Source organism: Hyperolius riggenbachi, chromosome 5 (genome assembly GCF_040937935.1).
Source record: "Hyperolius riggenbachi isolate aHypRig1 chromosome 5, aHypRig1.pri, whole genome shotgun sequence".
NCBI lineage: Eukaryota > Metazoa > Chordata > Amphibia > Anura > Hyperoliidae > Hyperolius > Hyperolius riggenbachi.
The window spans coordinates 385,830,518-385,847,744 of NC_090650.1; the positions used below are offsets into that span (position 1 = coordinate 385,830,518).

General features: G+C 45.0%; 1 protein-coding gene across 2 annotated transcripts in view; it reads right to left on the bottom strand.

Moving 5' to 3' along the window:
- The window catches only part of SDC2 (syndecan 2), a 179,635-nt gene extending 164,873 nt beyond the window's left edge, over positions 1 to 14,762 (bottom strand). Inside the window, exon 1 of one of the 2 annotated variants that reach the window (XM_068237699.1) lies at positions 14,324 to 14,762. In XM_068237699.1, the coding sequence (XP_068093800.1) occupies positions 14,324 to 14,383 (60 nt within the window). In that variant the 5' untranslated portion in view covers positions 14,384 to 14,762. Of the gene's footprint in view, positions 1 to 8,962; positions 9,022 to 14,323 lie in introns of those variants that run through there. The other variant, XM_068237700.1, reaches the window with a different exon arrangement.
- Between the last annotated feature and the right edge of the window lie 2,465 nt (positions 14,763 to 17,227).

A 17,227-nucleotide genomic window follows, 5' to 3' on the forward strand; every position in this document is an offset into this window, starting at 1 on the left:
ATAGCAGCGTGTGCAGTGGAAAAGGGCCCTAAAGCTAAACACCCGCGGCAGATGCGACCAGATGGATGAACGATCAGCACTGATAGCAACACATTCAAGTTAACACCTTTCCATCATTTCATATTTTCTTGTATTTTGACAGGTGCACTTTAAAGGTGGATTGAAGCATAAGAGTTCACTACAACAGTATATCCTGAAAAAAAAGTGTTTTAGTAAAAGTACTGTTACCATTTTCTACCTCAAGGACCCTTTTATACTGGCATTGCATTACCCCGTTTTACTACAGGGTGACGCAACGGCGATTCAAGCCATTCACACTTTTGGCGTTGTGCCGGAAGTATCCAATCTGCTGCAATCCCGACGCATAGCCTGAAGCACATTACCGCAAGCGGCACGCTTAAAGCACGGTACTTGGGGTAATGGAAATCTATGGGCAACGCAGGTAGCGTAAAGGACGCATTGTAGCGCACACCGATGGGAATCCCAATGAAGTAATTCTTGCCCAGCATGGAGTACGTAATTGAGCTGGGGGGGCTTTGGTAGCTAGGGTAGGGTAGGGGGCATATGACCCTGTCAGCTTACTCTGCCGCGGGTTAATACTATAGTAGTTTTTTGCATTGCCGTGGAATGCAGCAGAAGTATCGCATCAAAACCTAAAAAACAAAAAATGTAAAAAAAACTGTCCTGAAAAAGGAAAATTACAGCACTAAACAAAGAATCCCCTCTATAAACCCCCCCCCCCCCCTTTTCAAACGTTAAACAAAAGAAGTTAAGCATCCAAAACTTTCCCCCTCCAGGCCACGTCAACCGGTCACAACAAAACTCGCTCATTTATGGCGATTGCTATGCAAAAACTTCTGCCTGAGAAACTCAAGACCAGATGTTTTCACTCTGTAATTCCATTTTCACTCAATTGCTTCCAGAAGTTGAGCTATACAAAAAGAAGTGGTGGTATTTCAGTCACAGAAACGGCACCCCCTCCCCATTACAATGGAATGCGGAGATTGTATCAGTCCTATTTTCCATACAGCCTGGTTTTTGTTATGAGAGGCTGGGAGTTTTTTTTCTCTCTCTCTATTCAGAAAAGCAGAGGCAGGTCACTGAAATCACTAATGCTGGATACACACGGTGCGTTCGTGCACTCGATTTTCCCGTCGATTCCCGTCGATTCGTTTATTTCCAACATGTCCGATTTGGATTTCGATGGATCGTTAGGTCGATTCGGCATACTTTGCATGCGAATCGACCAAACGATCCATCGAAATCCAAATCGGACATGTTGGAAATAAACGAATCGACGGGAATCGACGGGAAAATCGAGTGCACGAACGCACCGTGTGTATCCATCATAAAACAGACTTAACAGCGGTCCTGTAAATGCCTAATTGGAGGCAGAATCTTCACTTACTAAATCTCTAGCTATTTTCACAACTGCTTTCTGAAGAAAAGATCCCATAGATAAATAAAATTATTATTATTTATATAGCGCCAACATATTTTGCGGCACTGTACAGAGAACAGTCTTGTCACTAACTGTCCCAACCATTTACCATTTGTTTTTCTGCTCGATTTTACACTCAATTCTCTTATCTTTTCTTATCAATTTCCATTTACTTCTATCAGAACTCGACCAGTAACACGATCGAAAGTGAGATCGGACATGTCAGAAATGATCTTTTGAACCAGCTATCTGTGAAGAAACGCATGGTGTATTCCCAGCATTAGAGGGGCTCACAATCTAATCCCTACCACAGTCATATGTCTACAGGGAGTTCAGAATTATTAGGCAAGTTGTATTTTTGGAGGAATAATTTTATTATTGAACAACAACCATGTTCTCAATGAACCCCCAAAAAACTCATTAATATCAAAGCTGAATATTTTTGAAAGTAGTTTTTAGTTTGTTTTTAGTTTTAGCTATTTTAGGGGAATATCTGTGTGTGCAGGTGACTATTACTGTGCATAGTTATTAGGCAACTTAACAAAAAACAAATATATACCCTTTTCAATTATTTATTTTTACCAGTGAAACCAATATAACGTCTCAACATTCACAAATGCACATTTCTGACGTTCAAAAACAAATCAGTGACCAATATAGCCACCTTTCTTTGCAAGGACACTCAAAAGCCTGCCATCCATGGATTCTGTCAGTGTTTTGATCTGTTCACCATCAACATTGCGTGCAGCAGCAACCACAGCCTCCCAGACACTGTTAAAGAGAATCTGTATTGTTAAAATCGCACAAAAGTAAACATACCAGTGCGTTAGGGGACATCTCCTATTACCCTCTGTCACAATTTCGCCGCTCCTCACCGCATTAAAAGTGGTTAAAAACAGTTTTAAAAAGTTTGTTTATAAACAAACAAAATGGCCACCAAAACAGGAAGTAGGTTGATGTACAGTATGTCCACACATAGAAAATACATTCATACACAAGCAGGCTGTATACACCCTTCCTTTTGAATCTCAAGAGATCATTTGTGTGTTTCTTTCCCCCTGCAGCTATCTTCCACTGAAGTGTCAGGCTGTTTCTTCCTGCAGAGTGCAGACAGCTGTGCCTGTATGTAATTCCTCAGTATGTGAAAGCCCAGCCAGCTCAGAGGAGGATTTATCCAGCTTGTAAAAGATAAGAGAGAAGCTGCCCTAATCTAAATAATACACAGGCAGTGTGCAGAGAGGGGCCTGGAGGGGGGAGATGCATCACAGAACCACAACACTGAAGAACTTGGCAGCCTTCCAGACACAGGCTGACAAGTCTGACAAGAGAGAGATAAGTTGATTTATTACAGAGATGGTGATAGTAGAACGTGCTGCAGTAAGCCAGAACACATTAGAATAGCTTTTGGAACTTGTAGGATGATAAAAAACAGGATGCAATTTTTGTTACGGAATCTCTTTAAGAGAGGTGTACTGTTTTCCCTCCTTGTAAATCTCCCATTTTATGATGGACCACAGGTTCTCAATGGGGTTCAGATCTGGTGAACAAGGAGGCCATGTCATTAGTTTTTCTTCTTTTATACCCTTGCTTGCCAGCCACGCTGTGGAGTACTTGGACGCGTGTGATGGAGCATTGTCCTGAATAAAAATCATGTTTTTCTTGAAGGATGCAGACTTCTTCCTGTACCACTGCTTGAAGAAGGTGTCTTCCAGAAACTGGCAGTAGGACTGGGAGTTGAGCTTGACTCCATCCTCAACCTGAAAAGGCCCCACAAGCTCATCTTTGATGATACCAGCCCAAACCAGTACTCCACCTCCACCTTGCTGGCGTCTGAGTCGGACTGGAGCTCTCTGCCCTTTACCAGTCCAGCCACGGGCCCATCCATCTGGCCCATCAAGACTCACTCTCATTTCATCAGTCCATAAAACCTTAGAAAAATCAGTTTTGAGATATTTCTTGGCCCAGTCTTGACGTTTCAGCTTGTGTGTCTTGTTCAGTGGTGGTCGTCTTTCAGCCTTTCTTACCTTGGCCATGTCTCTGAGTATTGCACACCTTGTGCTTTTGGGCACTCCAGTGATGTTGCAGCTCTGAAATATGGCCAAACTGGTGGCAAGTGGCATCTTGGCAGCTGCACGCTTGACTTTTCTCAGTTCATGGGAAGTTATTTTGCGCCTTGGTTTTTCCACACGCTTCTTGCGACCCTGTTGACTATTGTGAATGAAACGCTTGATTGTTCGATGATCACGCTTCAGAAGCTTTGCAATTTGAAGAGTGCTGCACCCCTCTGCAAGATATCTCACTATTTTTTACTTTTCTGAGCCTGTCAAGTCCTTCTTTTGACCCATTTTGCCAAAAGAAAGGAAGTTGCCTAATAATTATGCACACCTGATATAGGGTGTTGATGTCATTAGACCACACCCCTTCTCATTACAGAGATGCACATCACCTAATATGCTTAATTGGTAGTAGGCTTTTGAGCCTATACAGCTTGGAGTAAGACAACATGCATAAAAAGGATGATGTGGTCAAAATACTCATTTGCCTAATAATTCTGCACTCCCTGTATGTATGCATCATAGTCTAGGGCCAATGGATGTAGGAGGAAACTGGAGTGCCTAGAGGAAACCCACGCAGACACGGGGAGAACATACAAACTTCTTGCAGATGTTGACCTGGCTGGAATTCGAACCGGGACCCAGCGCTAATCAATACACCACTGTGCTGCTATAAATATTATTATTATTATTAATAAAGTCAGAAGGGGTGCCATTTTGCCAAGCAAGTGGACAACTCCCCATTCTTCGACCCTTCACTTCCAGTTTCCCTGCAATAATGTAGGATACCCGAACTGACATGTGACATGATGAGATAGACATGTGCATGTACAGTGCCAAGCACACAAATAACTATGCTGTGTTCCTTTTTTTCCTTTCTCTGTCTGAAAGAGTTAAATATCAGGTATGTAAGTGGCTGACTCAGTCCTGACTCAGACAGGAAGTGACCCTTACTGATAAGAAATGACTATAAAACACTTTCCTAGCAGAAAATGGCTTCTGAGAGCAAGAAAGAGGTAAAAGGGGGAATTTCTTATCAGTGAGGATCACACTGTAGTCGGAACTGAGTCAGCCACTTACATACCTGAAATTTAACTCTTTCAGGCAGAGAAAGAAAAAAAAAGGAACACAGCATAGTTATTTGTGTGCTGGGCACTGTACACACATGTCTATCTCATGTCACATGTCAGTTCAGGTATCCTTTAAAGAGAACCTGAGATGGCGCAAAAGGAAGAGATTAAATATACCAGACTGATCGGTCCCTCGCTGTCCTGCGCCGCCTGAATCCTCCACACTTTACGCAGCCCGGCTGCACACGCCCCTGTCGTTCTCCCATAGCAGGGAGCGTTCTGCACAGTACGCACCTGAGGACGTTCCGGGCAAATTGCAGAACATCCAGGCGGTGCAGAAGGACGCCAAGGGACCAATCAGCCTGGAGCGGGCTGGAGGCAGCCCCAAGAATGTATGATCTCTTCCTTTTATGCAATTTCAGGTTCTCTTTAATGTAATGAGAGTGATATGGAGGCTGCCATATTTATTTCCTTTTAAACAATACCAGTTGCATGGCTATCCTGCCGATCCTCTGTCTCTAATACTTTTAGCCATAGGCCCTGAACAAGCATGCAGCAGATCAGCGGTTTCTGACATTATTGTCAGATCTGACAAGGTTAGCCGCATGCTTGTTTCTGGTGCTATTCAGACACTACTGCAGCCAAATAGATCAGCAGGACTGCCAGGCAACTGTTAATGCTTAAAAGGAAATAAATATGGCAGCCTCCTTATGTTTATTACAGTAGTCCTTTAAGGATTTAAAAATAATAAGCCTCACATGTTCAAGAGCTAAAAACTGCTTAGAGCCCGTTTTAACTGCGTCCAAATTTGCAGCAATTTCCTGCATGCAAATCAGACAGAAAAACGCTGCCTACTCAGTCAATCGCCTTGCTGTCCGAATTGCATGCCGGTGCAATTTGGAGGCCACACTGCGGTTTTCCGCAGCACACACATGAATCCATATAGCCATTCATGGTTTAACTATAGCGATTTGGCTGCAGGCTCGCAAAAGCCCGGGTGCCCCATCAGATTCGGAGAGGGACGTGGTACCCCAGTGGAAACCGACCCTAAGGCTACGTTCACAATGGTGCATTGCAAAGCGGCTGCTTTGTAACGTGGCTTACCACGCCACAAAGCACCACCTACAGCATGTGACGTTCAGTGTGGTGGGAGCGCTGCGGTATAAGACAGCATCGTAACATGCAGCATCTAATGGCAAAAAAGTGTGTTAATAGTGACAAGTAGCAAAGGGCTTCCGAGTAGGAAGCCACTCGAATTTGTGATTAAAATTAGGCTTAATTGCCTCAGGTGTGCAGCTGGGCGAGTCCGTTGTCTTCTATGCGTTCCAAACGTCTTGCATGCGTCCTATTGGAAGACTCACTACCGCACACTTCCTCCTTCAAGCCGGAAGGAGAAAGTGCGCGGTAGTGAGTCTTGCAACGTGTCCAATAGGGCACGTGCAAGACGTTTGGAACGCATAGAAGACAACGGACTTGGGGCTTGATTCACTAACCGGCGCTAAGTGTTAGCGCCGGAGTGAAAAGCCACTTAGTGCCCGAAATGTAGCTTTGCGCGCATTGATAGCAGCACAAAGCTACATCACTCACAAGACCACCCACATTGCGCGCAGTGCGGCTGGATAGTAATAGTGTGCGGTGCGTCGTTATCGTCGCACCCGCTGCCTTGTAAACATCGCACCCGGTGCAACAAAGCGAAACGGTTGCTTCGGCGGGGTACCCGATGTGCCGTTTTGTTTTACAGGGCAGCGGGTGCGACGATAACGTCTCACCGCGCACTATTACTATCCAGCCGCACTGCGCACGAAGTGGGTGGTTCTGTGGGCGCAAACCACCCAACACTGTGGTTTGTGCCCATAAACTATTAAGGCCTCCTATCCGGCTTATCGAGGCCTTTATCAAAAAAGTCAGCACGAGAGCTCAGGCCCTCTCATGCACTACTCTTGTGTACTGCCATAATCGGGAAGTTCTTCCAGGGTCGCTGCCATTTTGGCTACTGAATACTGAAACCTTTCTACTGAAAGTTTTAAAAGCCGAGAAATTACTTAAAAAAAAAAAAAAAAAAAAAAATTGTAATTACCATTAAAATGTATTTAGAATAAAATTATTATTAGTAAAAAGTACCACCCAAAGAAAGCCTAACTGGTGGCAAAAAACAACAACGTACAGATCATTTTGCGCTGACACCTTCCACAGCGATGTACAGAATGTATTGTCTTGTCACTTCATTGTCCCTCAGAGGGGGCTCACAATCTAATCCCTCCCATAGTCATATGTCCATCGTAGTCTAGGGCCAATTTAAAGAGGAACCCCAGTGAAAATAATGTAATAAAAAAAGTGCTTCATTTTTACAATAATGTGTAAATGATTTAGTCAGTGTTTGACCACTGTTAAATATCTTTCCTGTCCCTGATTTACATTCTGACATTTATCATATGGTAACATTTTTACCGTTGGCAGGTGATGTTAGTGGAAGGAGATGCTGCTTGCTTTTTTTGTCAGTTGGAATCAGCTGTTATTTCCCACAATGCAACAAGGCTCCCACAGTGTGATGTCAGGACCTCTGAGCTGTGAGGCGCTGACATCACACTGTGGGAGGGTTTTCACCACAAAATCAGTTATACAGTGCTCCTTGAAGATCCGTTTGAGAAAAGGAAGCGATTTCTCATGGGAAAGCGGGCATCAGCTACTGATTGGGATGAAGTTCAGTTCTTGGTTATGGTTTCTCTTTAAGGTGAAGTCAATTAACCTATATGTACGTTTTTGGCATATGGGAGGAAACCAGAGTGCCCAAAGAAAGCCCACTGAACACTGAGATGCATTTCTGCAAGGAGATCATACAAAAATGTTACATTTGTTATGCAGCACAGATATGGATTACATCACGACACATTCTACTCAGGGAACTGCACGTGTCATGAAACCTATGCAAACAGCAGCCTATCCCTGGCTTGGCTTTGTGCACCAGCTGCAGTCACAATGCAAAAACATAACAAACAACAGAGCAGGCTAAATAAATAAGAACTATATGCTCGAAGTCAGCCATACACTAAAAATAAAAGCAGTTATATTACAGCTGTACTGCACTGACATCTTTACAAATCACAGAGTGTACAAAAGGTCATCATGAAAAAAAAAAATGCCACATAAAGGGGCTCCCCGCTTGCTCTTAGAAAATTATACTCGCTAGCGTATACTTGCACCGTTGTGGCTCTGTGAAGGAAGCCGCTAAGACGTTCTGTACTTACTTCCCTTCTCGAAACTGGTTGGTTTTTTTTTTAAAGGCATCATGGACACTAGATTAATTTTGTCTAAAATAATCTTTCATGATCACTCCAGTGCAAGCTTGCTCACAGTCAGTGTATGGAGGTGCTGCTCAACAGACAGCCAAACAGCCCCTGCTGTCCTTAGAGACAGGAGGATAAGCAGCAGGAGGCCTGCAGGGACTTTTATCTGTAACACCTCTTGCAGGTCATAGTGTGACAGTGCCACAGAAGTGGCTATCCTGAAGTTTCATTCTCGCCCCACCATCTCCCCGCACTTCATCATACTTATGGCCCACCCCCCTCCCTGTACTTATCTACCCGGCTACCCTCCGCATTAGCGCAAAGGAGAATTACATGATCATGTGAGGTTAGAGGGCTGACAGGGAGGAAGATACGCTAAAACGCAGGAGACCAATGATAAGGGAGAACTCTGCATGGCGCCACACACACCTCTCATCTGCTCCAAATGGACAGTATATTAAAACTTTACCTAGAAGCACCCTGCTTATGGAATGTATGCAATATCAACCCAGATGCAGCCTATATATTGGTCTCAATTCTAGTAGGGTTTTCAAACAAATTACCTCATGTACGGTAATTTACCACATGAGGTAATGGCATGTTGCAATTCTGGTAGGTTTTAGTCAGGTTTTACATCATACGGTAAATGATGAGGTAATTTGTGAGGTAATTTGCATTAATTTTACCGAAAATAGCTATTCTCATGGAAATTAGAGGGCATGTTAGCACACAATTTACCGATCAGTTTAAGACCTGCCTGTACCTGGAGGTAAAGTCAATTTGTATGCATTTTGCAGTTTTTAGTGGAGTTCCTATTCAGGCTGTGTAATGGAAAAGAATAGTAGAACACTTTTTTTTTAAAGGGGATGCCTATAAATATGCTGTTCATAGGCTGCTACATAATCAAATACTACCATGCACCCCCCCTCCCCCCCCCCCCCCCCCCCAAAAAAAAAAACACTTCCAAAAGACTATCCTACCTTATGGAAGACAATTATTTTACTGCAGGCTTACCGCTGAAATACCGCACCTTCGGAAATGCAGAAAAATATTTCAGAACTGCAAAAAAGGGGAAAATACCGCATGAGGTATTTTACCTACAAAAATATTTACCTCACATACCGTAGCTACCAGAATTGAGGCCATTGTATTTTTTCCCTTGAAGGTAGTAGTACTTTTAAAAGCAAAATGTGAAGAAGGAGAATCGGTGAATATTGTGGCTGCTTCTACAAAGTCCAGCCCACCCCCTCAGACATGGGCACACACCCACTCTCTGCATTGGTTTTCAATGGCCCAATAGCTTGGCACTATCAGGACATTCCCCTGTGTGCCGTGCACAACGTTGTCATCGCACACTTGGGAACATGCCAGGACAGCAGGCCCAGAGGTCACCAGAGCAAACACAAGTGAGAGGACAGGAAGGCTGCTTTCTGATTTATTTTTTTATATTTTGGGGGGGGGGGGGGGGGGGGTGCTTCAGCGGTTCCAGAAAGTTAAAGAGAAAATGCCCTCAAAGCATTAATGTGATCCCTGCAGCCCCATCTTCCAATTATTCCCAAACTAGTAGTTAGGGTGGCTAGGCCTAACACCCACTGGATGTGCACCAGTTACTAGAATAGGCTGGCATCTTCAAAAGGTAAATGACCACATGATTCAGACTGAAGGAAAGAAGAAAAAGAGAAAAAAGAGAAGGGCTTTGGGCCAATTACATGCAGTATGACTAGCGGTCAGCAACAGGGATGATGGGCAGACTGTAACCCAAGATAGCTTGTGGTTTGCCCTGAGATCACTTCAAGTGATGTCAATGTCCTGGAATTCTTACTCCATCCACCACCTGGTGATTGTCAACTTCCATCAGAGGCTTCTCATACAGTCACTGCACTCAGTGACAGCTTTCCTTCATCAGACCAGACAGAACACCTCTACATCTCTCAGCCAAGCTTGGTCAGTCATTGCAACTTGCTTAGCAGAAGCCTCTCAAAGTAATTCTCCAAATACATCACAAAAATAAAAAGTGTGGTTTTAGTTTGCATAGAATAACAACTTTGTAGAAGTTTTGTTTATTTAAAATTTAACAGGCAGGGCTGGCTTGGCCACATCCTTTGAGAAAATCCAGTATTGTTTGCAAAAGCGGCACCAAAGAAAAGAAGAGATTGTCCTACTTGTGGCAAAAACGTCAGCAAAATCCTTCAGCCTAGCCTAAAATGACTTCATGCTGCCGCTAAGGGGGAAAAGTAAGTGTAGGACTGACTTATCAGGACACATGAAATGACCATGTAAGACTGGAGGAACAAAGACTAGCAAAAGCAGAAAAATAAGCCTCCACTCCGAAGTGAGCTTTTCTGTACAGAAAGTTTCTCTTATTTCATCAAGTCTTCCCAGGAGTCTAGACAGTGAGCACTTCAGGGCAGACCCTGCAACCCACATTCATGTCTGAATTGCTCCTCCCCCACCCTTTCTCTATAAAAGCAGATGGGTTAAAAAGAAGAGATTCTTCTGAGATTTATGTCAGTCCGGGAAATAAATTCCACAACTGCCCTAAAGTCCTGGATGACGTTCATTATAAACAACCCAGAACTAGAGAAAACAAACTCTAATCTTCTCCTGAAAATACAGGGATTATCTGACGTCTCTGTGAGCCAAGTCAACGAAAGCTCATAGACAAAGCAGCGAAAATAAAAAGGCAGATCAGAAATGCCTAAAATCACACACACAAAGATGCTAAACCATGCTAAAAGTCTCAAAAACAAGTTCCCAGCCTGCCCTGGTCTGCTGGCTCTGTCAACAAAGGGGGCAATCTGTAGTGGATGAAGCTTGGCAGGAAGTGGGGGGAGGGGCACTGGATATCATAAACACAGCTGAAACACTGGGGGGCTCCCTTTTTGCCATCAACTAACTAGTTTCTGAAATTCTAGCTGCACTGAAGATGCCCACATCCACCACCACCACCTAAAGCATGTTTACAGTTTCCATCATCAGGGTTATCAAACGAAAAAAAAAACATATTAGCTGCTAGCCCATCCCCTTCTGAAATTAACTATAACTTCTACATTCCAGAACATTTGGAGCTGTGTAAACTCCATTACCTATGCAAGGACTGCTGGGACATTTACTACTCAGAACGTTAGTAAACCATTAAAAACCTGGTCGCAGGGAGCCAAGGGATTCGCAAGCTGAGTTACTGGTGCAATTCTAACAGGGAAAGAAAAAAAATGCATCTAATTTTACAGAATTCGCTTTAACGCTAAAAGCCAAGCCTTTAAATACTCTCCAGTACTGTTGGTTCCCCATTTTCAGCTGATCTTCATGCAGTGGGTTACGATAAATTGATTTTGTTTTACTCCCGAAACCCGATTGCAATCGACTAATGCTGCGTTGCTATAGTTATATGCGGCTGAACGCACTACAAAACCTAGCATTGGTAGAACAAGTTGCTGCCCAATCGAAGTTTTCATCGCCAATCTTGAGCGTGCCGATTTTGATTAACTTTCCAAAGTCGATTGCAAGTTAAAAGTAAGCCAGTAAGTAGATTTGATTAAAGCGATTAAGCTGGCTAGGAAAAATAAAAAATATTGATCTTAAAGTGGACCTGAACTCAGAACTTCCTCTCTACTCTAAGGCTTCTTGCACACAGGGACGTTACAGGCGCACGTTAGTGCAGCCTGTAACGCTCCCCCAACACACAGCAATGTAACACAATGTAACGCAGCAAAGTGCTGCATGCTGTGCGTTCTCCGACTGTTTGCACATGCTCAGTCATGTTGGGGGGGGGGGGGGGGGGGGGAGGGGAGAGCGGCCAGGCACATGGCTAATTAATATTCACTGCACTCAGTGACGTGCAGTGTTTACTTCCTGGAACGGCCGCTCTGTGCGGAGATTGGCCGGGCGGGACCACGTGATGCCGCATGCGTCCAAGAGTGCGCATCACGGACGCCAGCGTGAGCTGCACAACGCGGCTCACTCCGACGTCCACACCAGAGAGCACCAGGCGTTGCTTTAGGGGCACGTTATGTGCGTTATAACGTCCCCTAAACGCAACGTCCTGGTGTATAACTAGCCTAAAAGCTAAGCAAAAACATACGAACCTTCAATGAAAAACATTTCCTTGTTGCCTCTGATACATATCCTGCAATAAATCTGCATTGTGTCTACTTCCTGATGCAGACATATAGTTAACATCCTCTGATTACCAATTAGCTGCTCTGCTGTGGCAGTCAGCTGACAGAGTGATTAAATTTCAACTTGTGATTAGTGACAGATGAGGGCGAATTAGACTGGCTAAACTCTCTAAATGCATACAGGTTACATTTCTCTATGCTTTTCTTCTGTCCTGTGCAACAGTTCAGGTCCACTTTAAGTTATAAATGGTATATCCTTGGATGATTGGATATTATATTTGAGGCAAAATACACACACATATATATATATATTTAAAGGTTAAAAAAATTGATTGACAGGTGTCATCCTCAGCACCCTCCCACATCACCATCTTTGAGGGTCCCTCAATTGCATGATTACCAGTAGCCAATAGCAAACAAGCCTTCACACAACCTAGACATACATAGCTTAGCATTGCTCAATACAAGTAACTGGTCAGACATCTGTATTGGCTTTAGCAGACACACACAACAGATACAGTCTGATGCCTCCTGATCAAGAAAACAAATTATCAAAAAAGATCATATCAAAATCGTTCCCTTCTGACAACTTTCCACTTTTGTCTGCAAGCAGCCAAAAACACGATGTGTGGATGTGGCAGGGAAGGTTGCAGAATGAACAAACCACGTTATACCCGAAAATTATCTGATAAGATTACGGCTAATTAGCCTTTAAATATTCCCGCTGGAAAAAAAAAAATGTGTTTCCTAACTGAAGACCCGAATTATCCTAATTACTATTATTTGTTTACGAGTTACACCACAGCCAAGACAGCCCCTCGATATTTCACAGAACATCTGTAGGGAGGGTAAACCTTACTGGAAATTGTACTGGTGTACTTGGGGCGATTTATCCACCAGATTCAATCAAATCTGAAATCTGTTCACCTCTTTATTTCTAGCTGGCAAACTTTGGATTGATTTGGAACAGTTTATCGACAAAAGTGTGATCAGCAGTGAAGGTACATCAATCATTCAGCTGGTCTGTTGGAAGGCGCAGAGTTCTGTAATGCACTGACACGGCAATGGTGCGATTGTGTTTTCAATCAGATATTTGCTGAAGTGATGCATAGTATGATGCCCTGTGCTGCGGGTGCTCAGGAAGTCGCTTTCACATCATCCTATGTTTATAATCCTAAAACAAAGTGTTTGGGGTCTGTTACTTAGAACAACAACACTTCAGAATCTGGTCTCAATCAGTCTTTTTTTACTGAGAAGGAAGGACAGTGCAAAATCTGCAGCAGTATTGAGACCTATCAACCCTACCGGGATGTCATGTGTCAATCATTCCAACGGACGTGATCTCAATCAGAGAATCTGATGGAGATTTGATTGATGCCCCCCCCCCCAATGCTCTCAGAACTCAACTTTTGGATCATTCCAGCTAGCTTATTATTACTTATATAGCAACTACTGCTTCTATATGACAATACAAATATTGGGGAGCATAAACATTCGAAGTTCTCAACTCTGTACAACCAGTACATCCAGCAATACAAGTACATGCATAGTTGATGCGTGGTTATCGATTGGTAGCTTATCGATTGGAAAGGCGATCTGACATGTTGGACAAGAAAAAGAAAATATCAATCAATCTATGGCTGCATTGCTTTGTACAGCATCTAGCGACAAAATGTAAGCTAATCTCACATTTCCGCAGAGATCTAATGAAGTATTCGAGGAGGCAGAATCAATTGATCTTCGATCGGAGATCGATCGATTGCTTGCCATATGGGCTGTTATGGACCCACACAGTCTACCTAGTCAAAAGTGTCATCACTTTAAAGTGTGGTTGCAAAATTTGCACTTGTGTAGAGAATAAGCCCCCTCTTAGGCCTTATTCACACTGCGCTCGGCTCGTGTGTCCATCCGCATTGGGCTGTTTTTGAGACGTCTTGCCAAAAATGCCCGCTTGGAGTTCCGCTAGCCCGCAATCGCGTTGGGCTCCGCAATCAAGATTTTAACTTTAATCTTGCAATTCTGCCACGATTCGCGCTTGTGATTCCAGTTCAATAGAACAGGAATCACAGCAATCGCCCCCAAAACGCTGCATGCAGCGCATTTGCGATTGATCGAAATCGCAACCGCTGCAGTGTGAATGTATCCATGGGGATACATTGTAGCAGTGCTTTTCTGATCGCCGGCGATCAGCCAAAGCGCTCAAAAATCGCCCCAATGTGAACCAGCCCTTAGAGAATGAGCCCCATCTTAAAGCAGCAGGCTCACAGCTGCACACACACTGTTGCTCTGGGTGGAATGCAATGCAAGCAGTGTGTGTGCTGCACACAACACACATGCACTGGCAGTGTACACTCACCGTTTCCCCGGACACCAGGGCCAGCAAGCCACAGCTCAGCAGTATCCATATATTCCTCATTGTGAACCCCAGTACAAGGCTTCCCCAGCGGCACAAAGTTGCTCAGCCGGATCCCAGCGCTCACTTGTTGCTGTAGGAATTCCCAGCAGTGATCGCAGCCGCGCACAGACGCGTATATCCCGAGCAGAGCGCCTCTCCTCCCGTATGAAGTTCCTAGCCGCGGTCACACGTGTTCCTGGAGGAGGCAGCGAACGTTCGCTATGATCATGGAGCGATTCCGTGTCCTCCCCGGCTGCTGCTCCTGGTGCGGCGGAGACGCTCTGCCTGTCTGTGTGATCTCCCCTTCAGGCTGCCTGCGAGAGGAAAAAAAAAAGTCTGTTCCTCCCTCGCAGTCTCCTGAACAATAATGCGCTCCAGCGGACTAGTGCGACTCCTACTGTAGTAAAACCCAGGAGAAATGTGCATTCCCAGCCTGGCTGCAGCTCAATGCAGGAAGTGAGAGCTCTCTGCTTTTCTCCTTCCCCTTCCCTCTCCTGCACTTACTGCTCTGTTCAGAGGGATGATTAATAGAAAGGGTGCCTTATTGAAATTGCCTATTGACATTTAAATCACTAAATATTCTGGGTCCTGGATACATGAAAGAAATGTTACAGCTTCATAACAATCCCTGCAATCTCAGATCCACAGGTTCTAATAATCTAGTCATACCAAAAGTCCACTTGGAAACTTTTGGTACCAGAGCCTTCTGTCATGCTGCTCCTACGTTCTGGAACTCCTTACCTCAGCAAGTCAGGACAGCTCCTTCCCTGGATTTGTAAATCCAGACTGAAAACCCACCTGTTCAGTTTGGCATTTGCAGAAATATAACTTTTGTTGTGTGAATACTTCATCCTACTACCAACTACAGAATCTGAGAGAGCCTAAGCGCTTTGAGTCCTATGGGAGAAAAGCGCTATAGAAATGTTATTGTATTGTAGGGCTGGGGCACACCGAGCGGGTTTTTTGGCATTTTCGGATACGCTTGGTCAATGTATCTCAATGGGGTGGTTCACACCAGAGCTGGAGGCGTTTTGCTGAAACGCATACTCCCGGGGTGAGGCATTTTTTGGATTGTGGAGGCGTTTCTGCCTCCAATGTTAAGTATAGGAAAAACGCAAACCGCTCTGAAGAACGGCAGTTCAGAGCGGTTTTGCAGGCGTTTTTGTTACAGAAGCTGTTCAGTAACAGCTTTACTGTAACAATATATGAAATCTACTACACCAAAAACGCTTCCCAAAACCGCAAAATGCTAGGTGAAACGCTACAGAAAAATAAGAAAAAGCATTTCAAAAATCTGTTAGCATTTTGCGGATCTGCTAGCAGGTTTTGGTGTGCACCAGGCCGTATTGTAGGAAAACAAAATATGTAAAGGGATACTTAAAGAGAACCAGAGAAGTTGGAAAAAAGATTTTATACATACCTGGGGCTTCCTCAGCCCCAGCCCCATAAGCCTGGATCGCTCCCACGCCGCCATCCTCCACTGCCTCTGTCTGTCGGTACCGGGTCCCGTACTTTCGGCCAGTCGACGCAAGCGCAGTGCTTCACTGCCGGCGGACGCGGCCAATTGTATGCAAGAGCAGGGACTCCCTCCATATTCTTACGCATGTGCCTCCATACTACGCAGGCGCATGCGTAAGGGTATGGAGGGAGTCCCTGCTGTTGCGTACAATTGGCCGCGTCCGCCGGAAGTGACGGGACTCTGTAGCGGCGATAGAGGCAGCGGAGGACGGCGGTGTGGGAGAAATCCAGGCTTATGGGGCTGGAGGAAGCCCCAGGTATGTATAAAAGCTTTTTCATTTTTTTAATACTGTTCGTCTCTGGTTCCCTATAAAGCGGAACCAGGGGCGTAGCAATAGGGGGTACAAAGGTAGCCACCACATCGGGGCCCTTGGGCCAGAGGCGCCCTGAAGGGCCCTCCCTCAACTACAGTATTAGCTCTCTATTGGTCCTGTGCTCATAATAATCACTTCTATAGATACTTTGAATAGTGGTAATTATTAACAAACTGTTTCCCATCCACTTCTTGCACCTCTCACACTGTAGTTGCCTTTGGCAGGTTTTGGTGCGCCGTATCAATTGCTATGTATAGAGTGCTTGGGGGCCCTATTGTAAAACTTGCATCGGGGCCCACAGCTCCTTAGCTACGCCACTGAGCGGAACTGTAGATATGATTAAAACAAGCTGTTTCACTTACCTGGGGCTTTTGCAAGCCCCCAGCAGCCGTCCTGTCCCGCGCCGGTCCTCCACGAGCCTCCGTTTTCCCGTCGCTAGCTGCTTTTGGTTTCGCTGCCAGGCCACTGCGCCTGCACGGCTCTGGCCACACGTATCCTTTATTCGCTTTACATTCCGCAATGGCGCAATTGCAGACAGGAACATGTAGAAAGGATACGCTTGGCAGGGCTGTGCTGGCCTCGACTTACAAGTCGAGGATCGGGATGAATCGGCAGCAGGAGGACGGAAGCCCGTGGAGGACCGGCACGGGACAGGACGGCTGCCGGGGAAACAGTTTGTTTTAATCCTATCTACAGTTCCGCTTTAAGCCCTTAAAAAAAAAAAAACAGTATAACTTACCTGGCGCTTCTTGCAACTCCCTGCAGTCATCATGTGCCAACGCCATCATTCCGGACCCTACAGTCAGCAGCGGTGACCCACCACTCAAAGATGGCTGGTCGGGGCCAGTCGCATCCTGATCGTGCCCCCGTTGTTGGGAACATTCTGTGCATGCGCAGTACCGATAGCCCTGTACTGCGAGTAGGCAGAATGCTGCCGTGCACAGGGTCGCAATAAAGAGGCATGTGTGTTTTGAAAACAACTATGAGGTGGTCTCTGCTGCTAACTGGAGGGTCCCGGAAGGACTACGCGGGA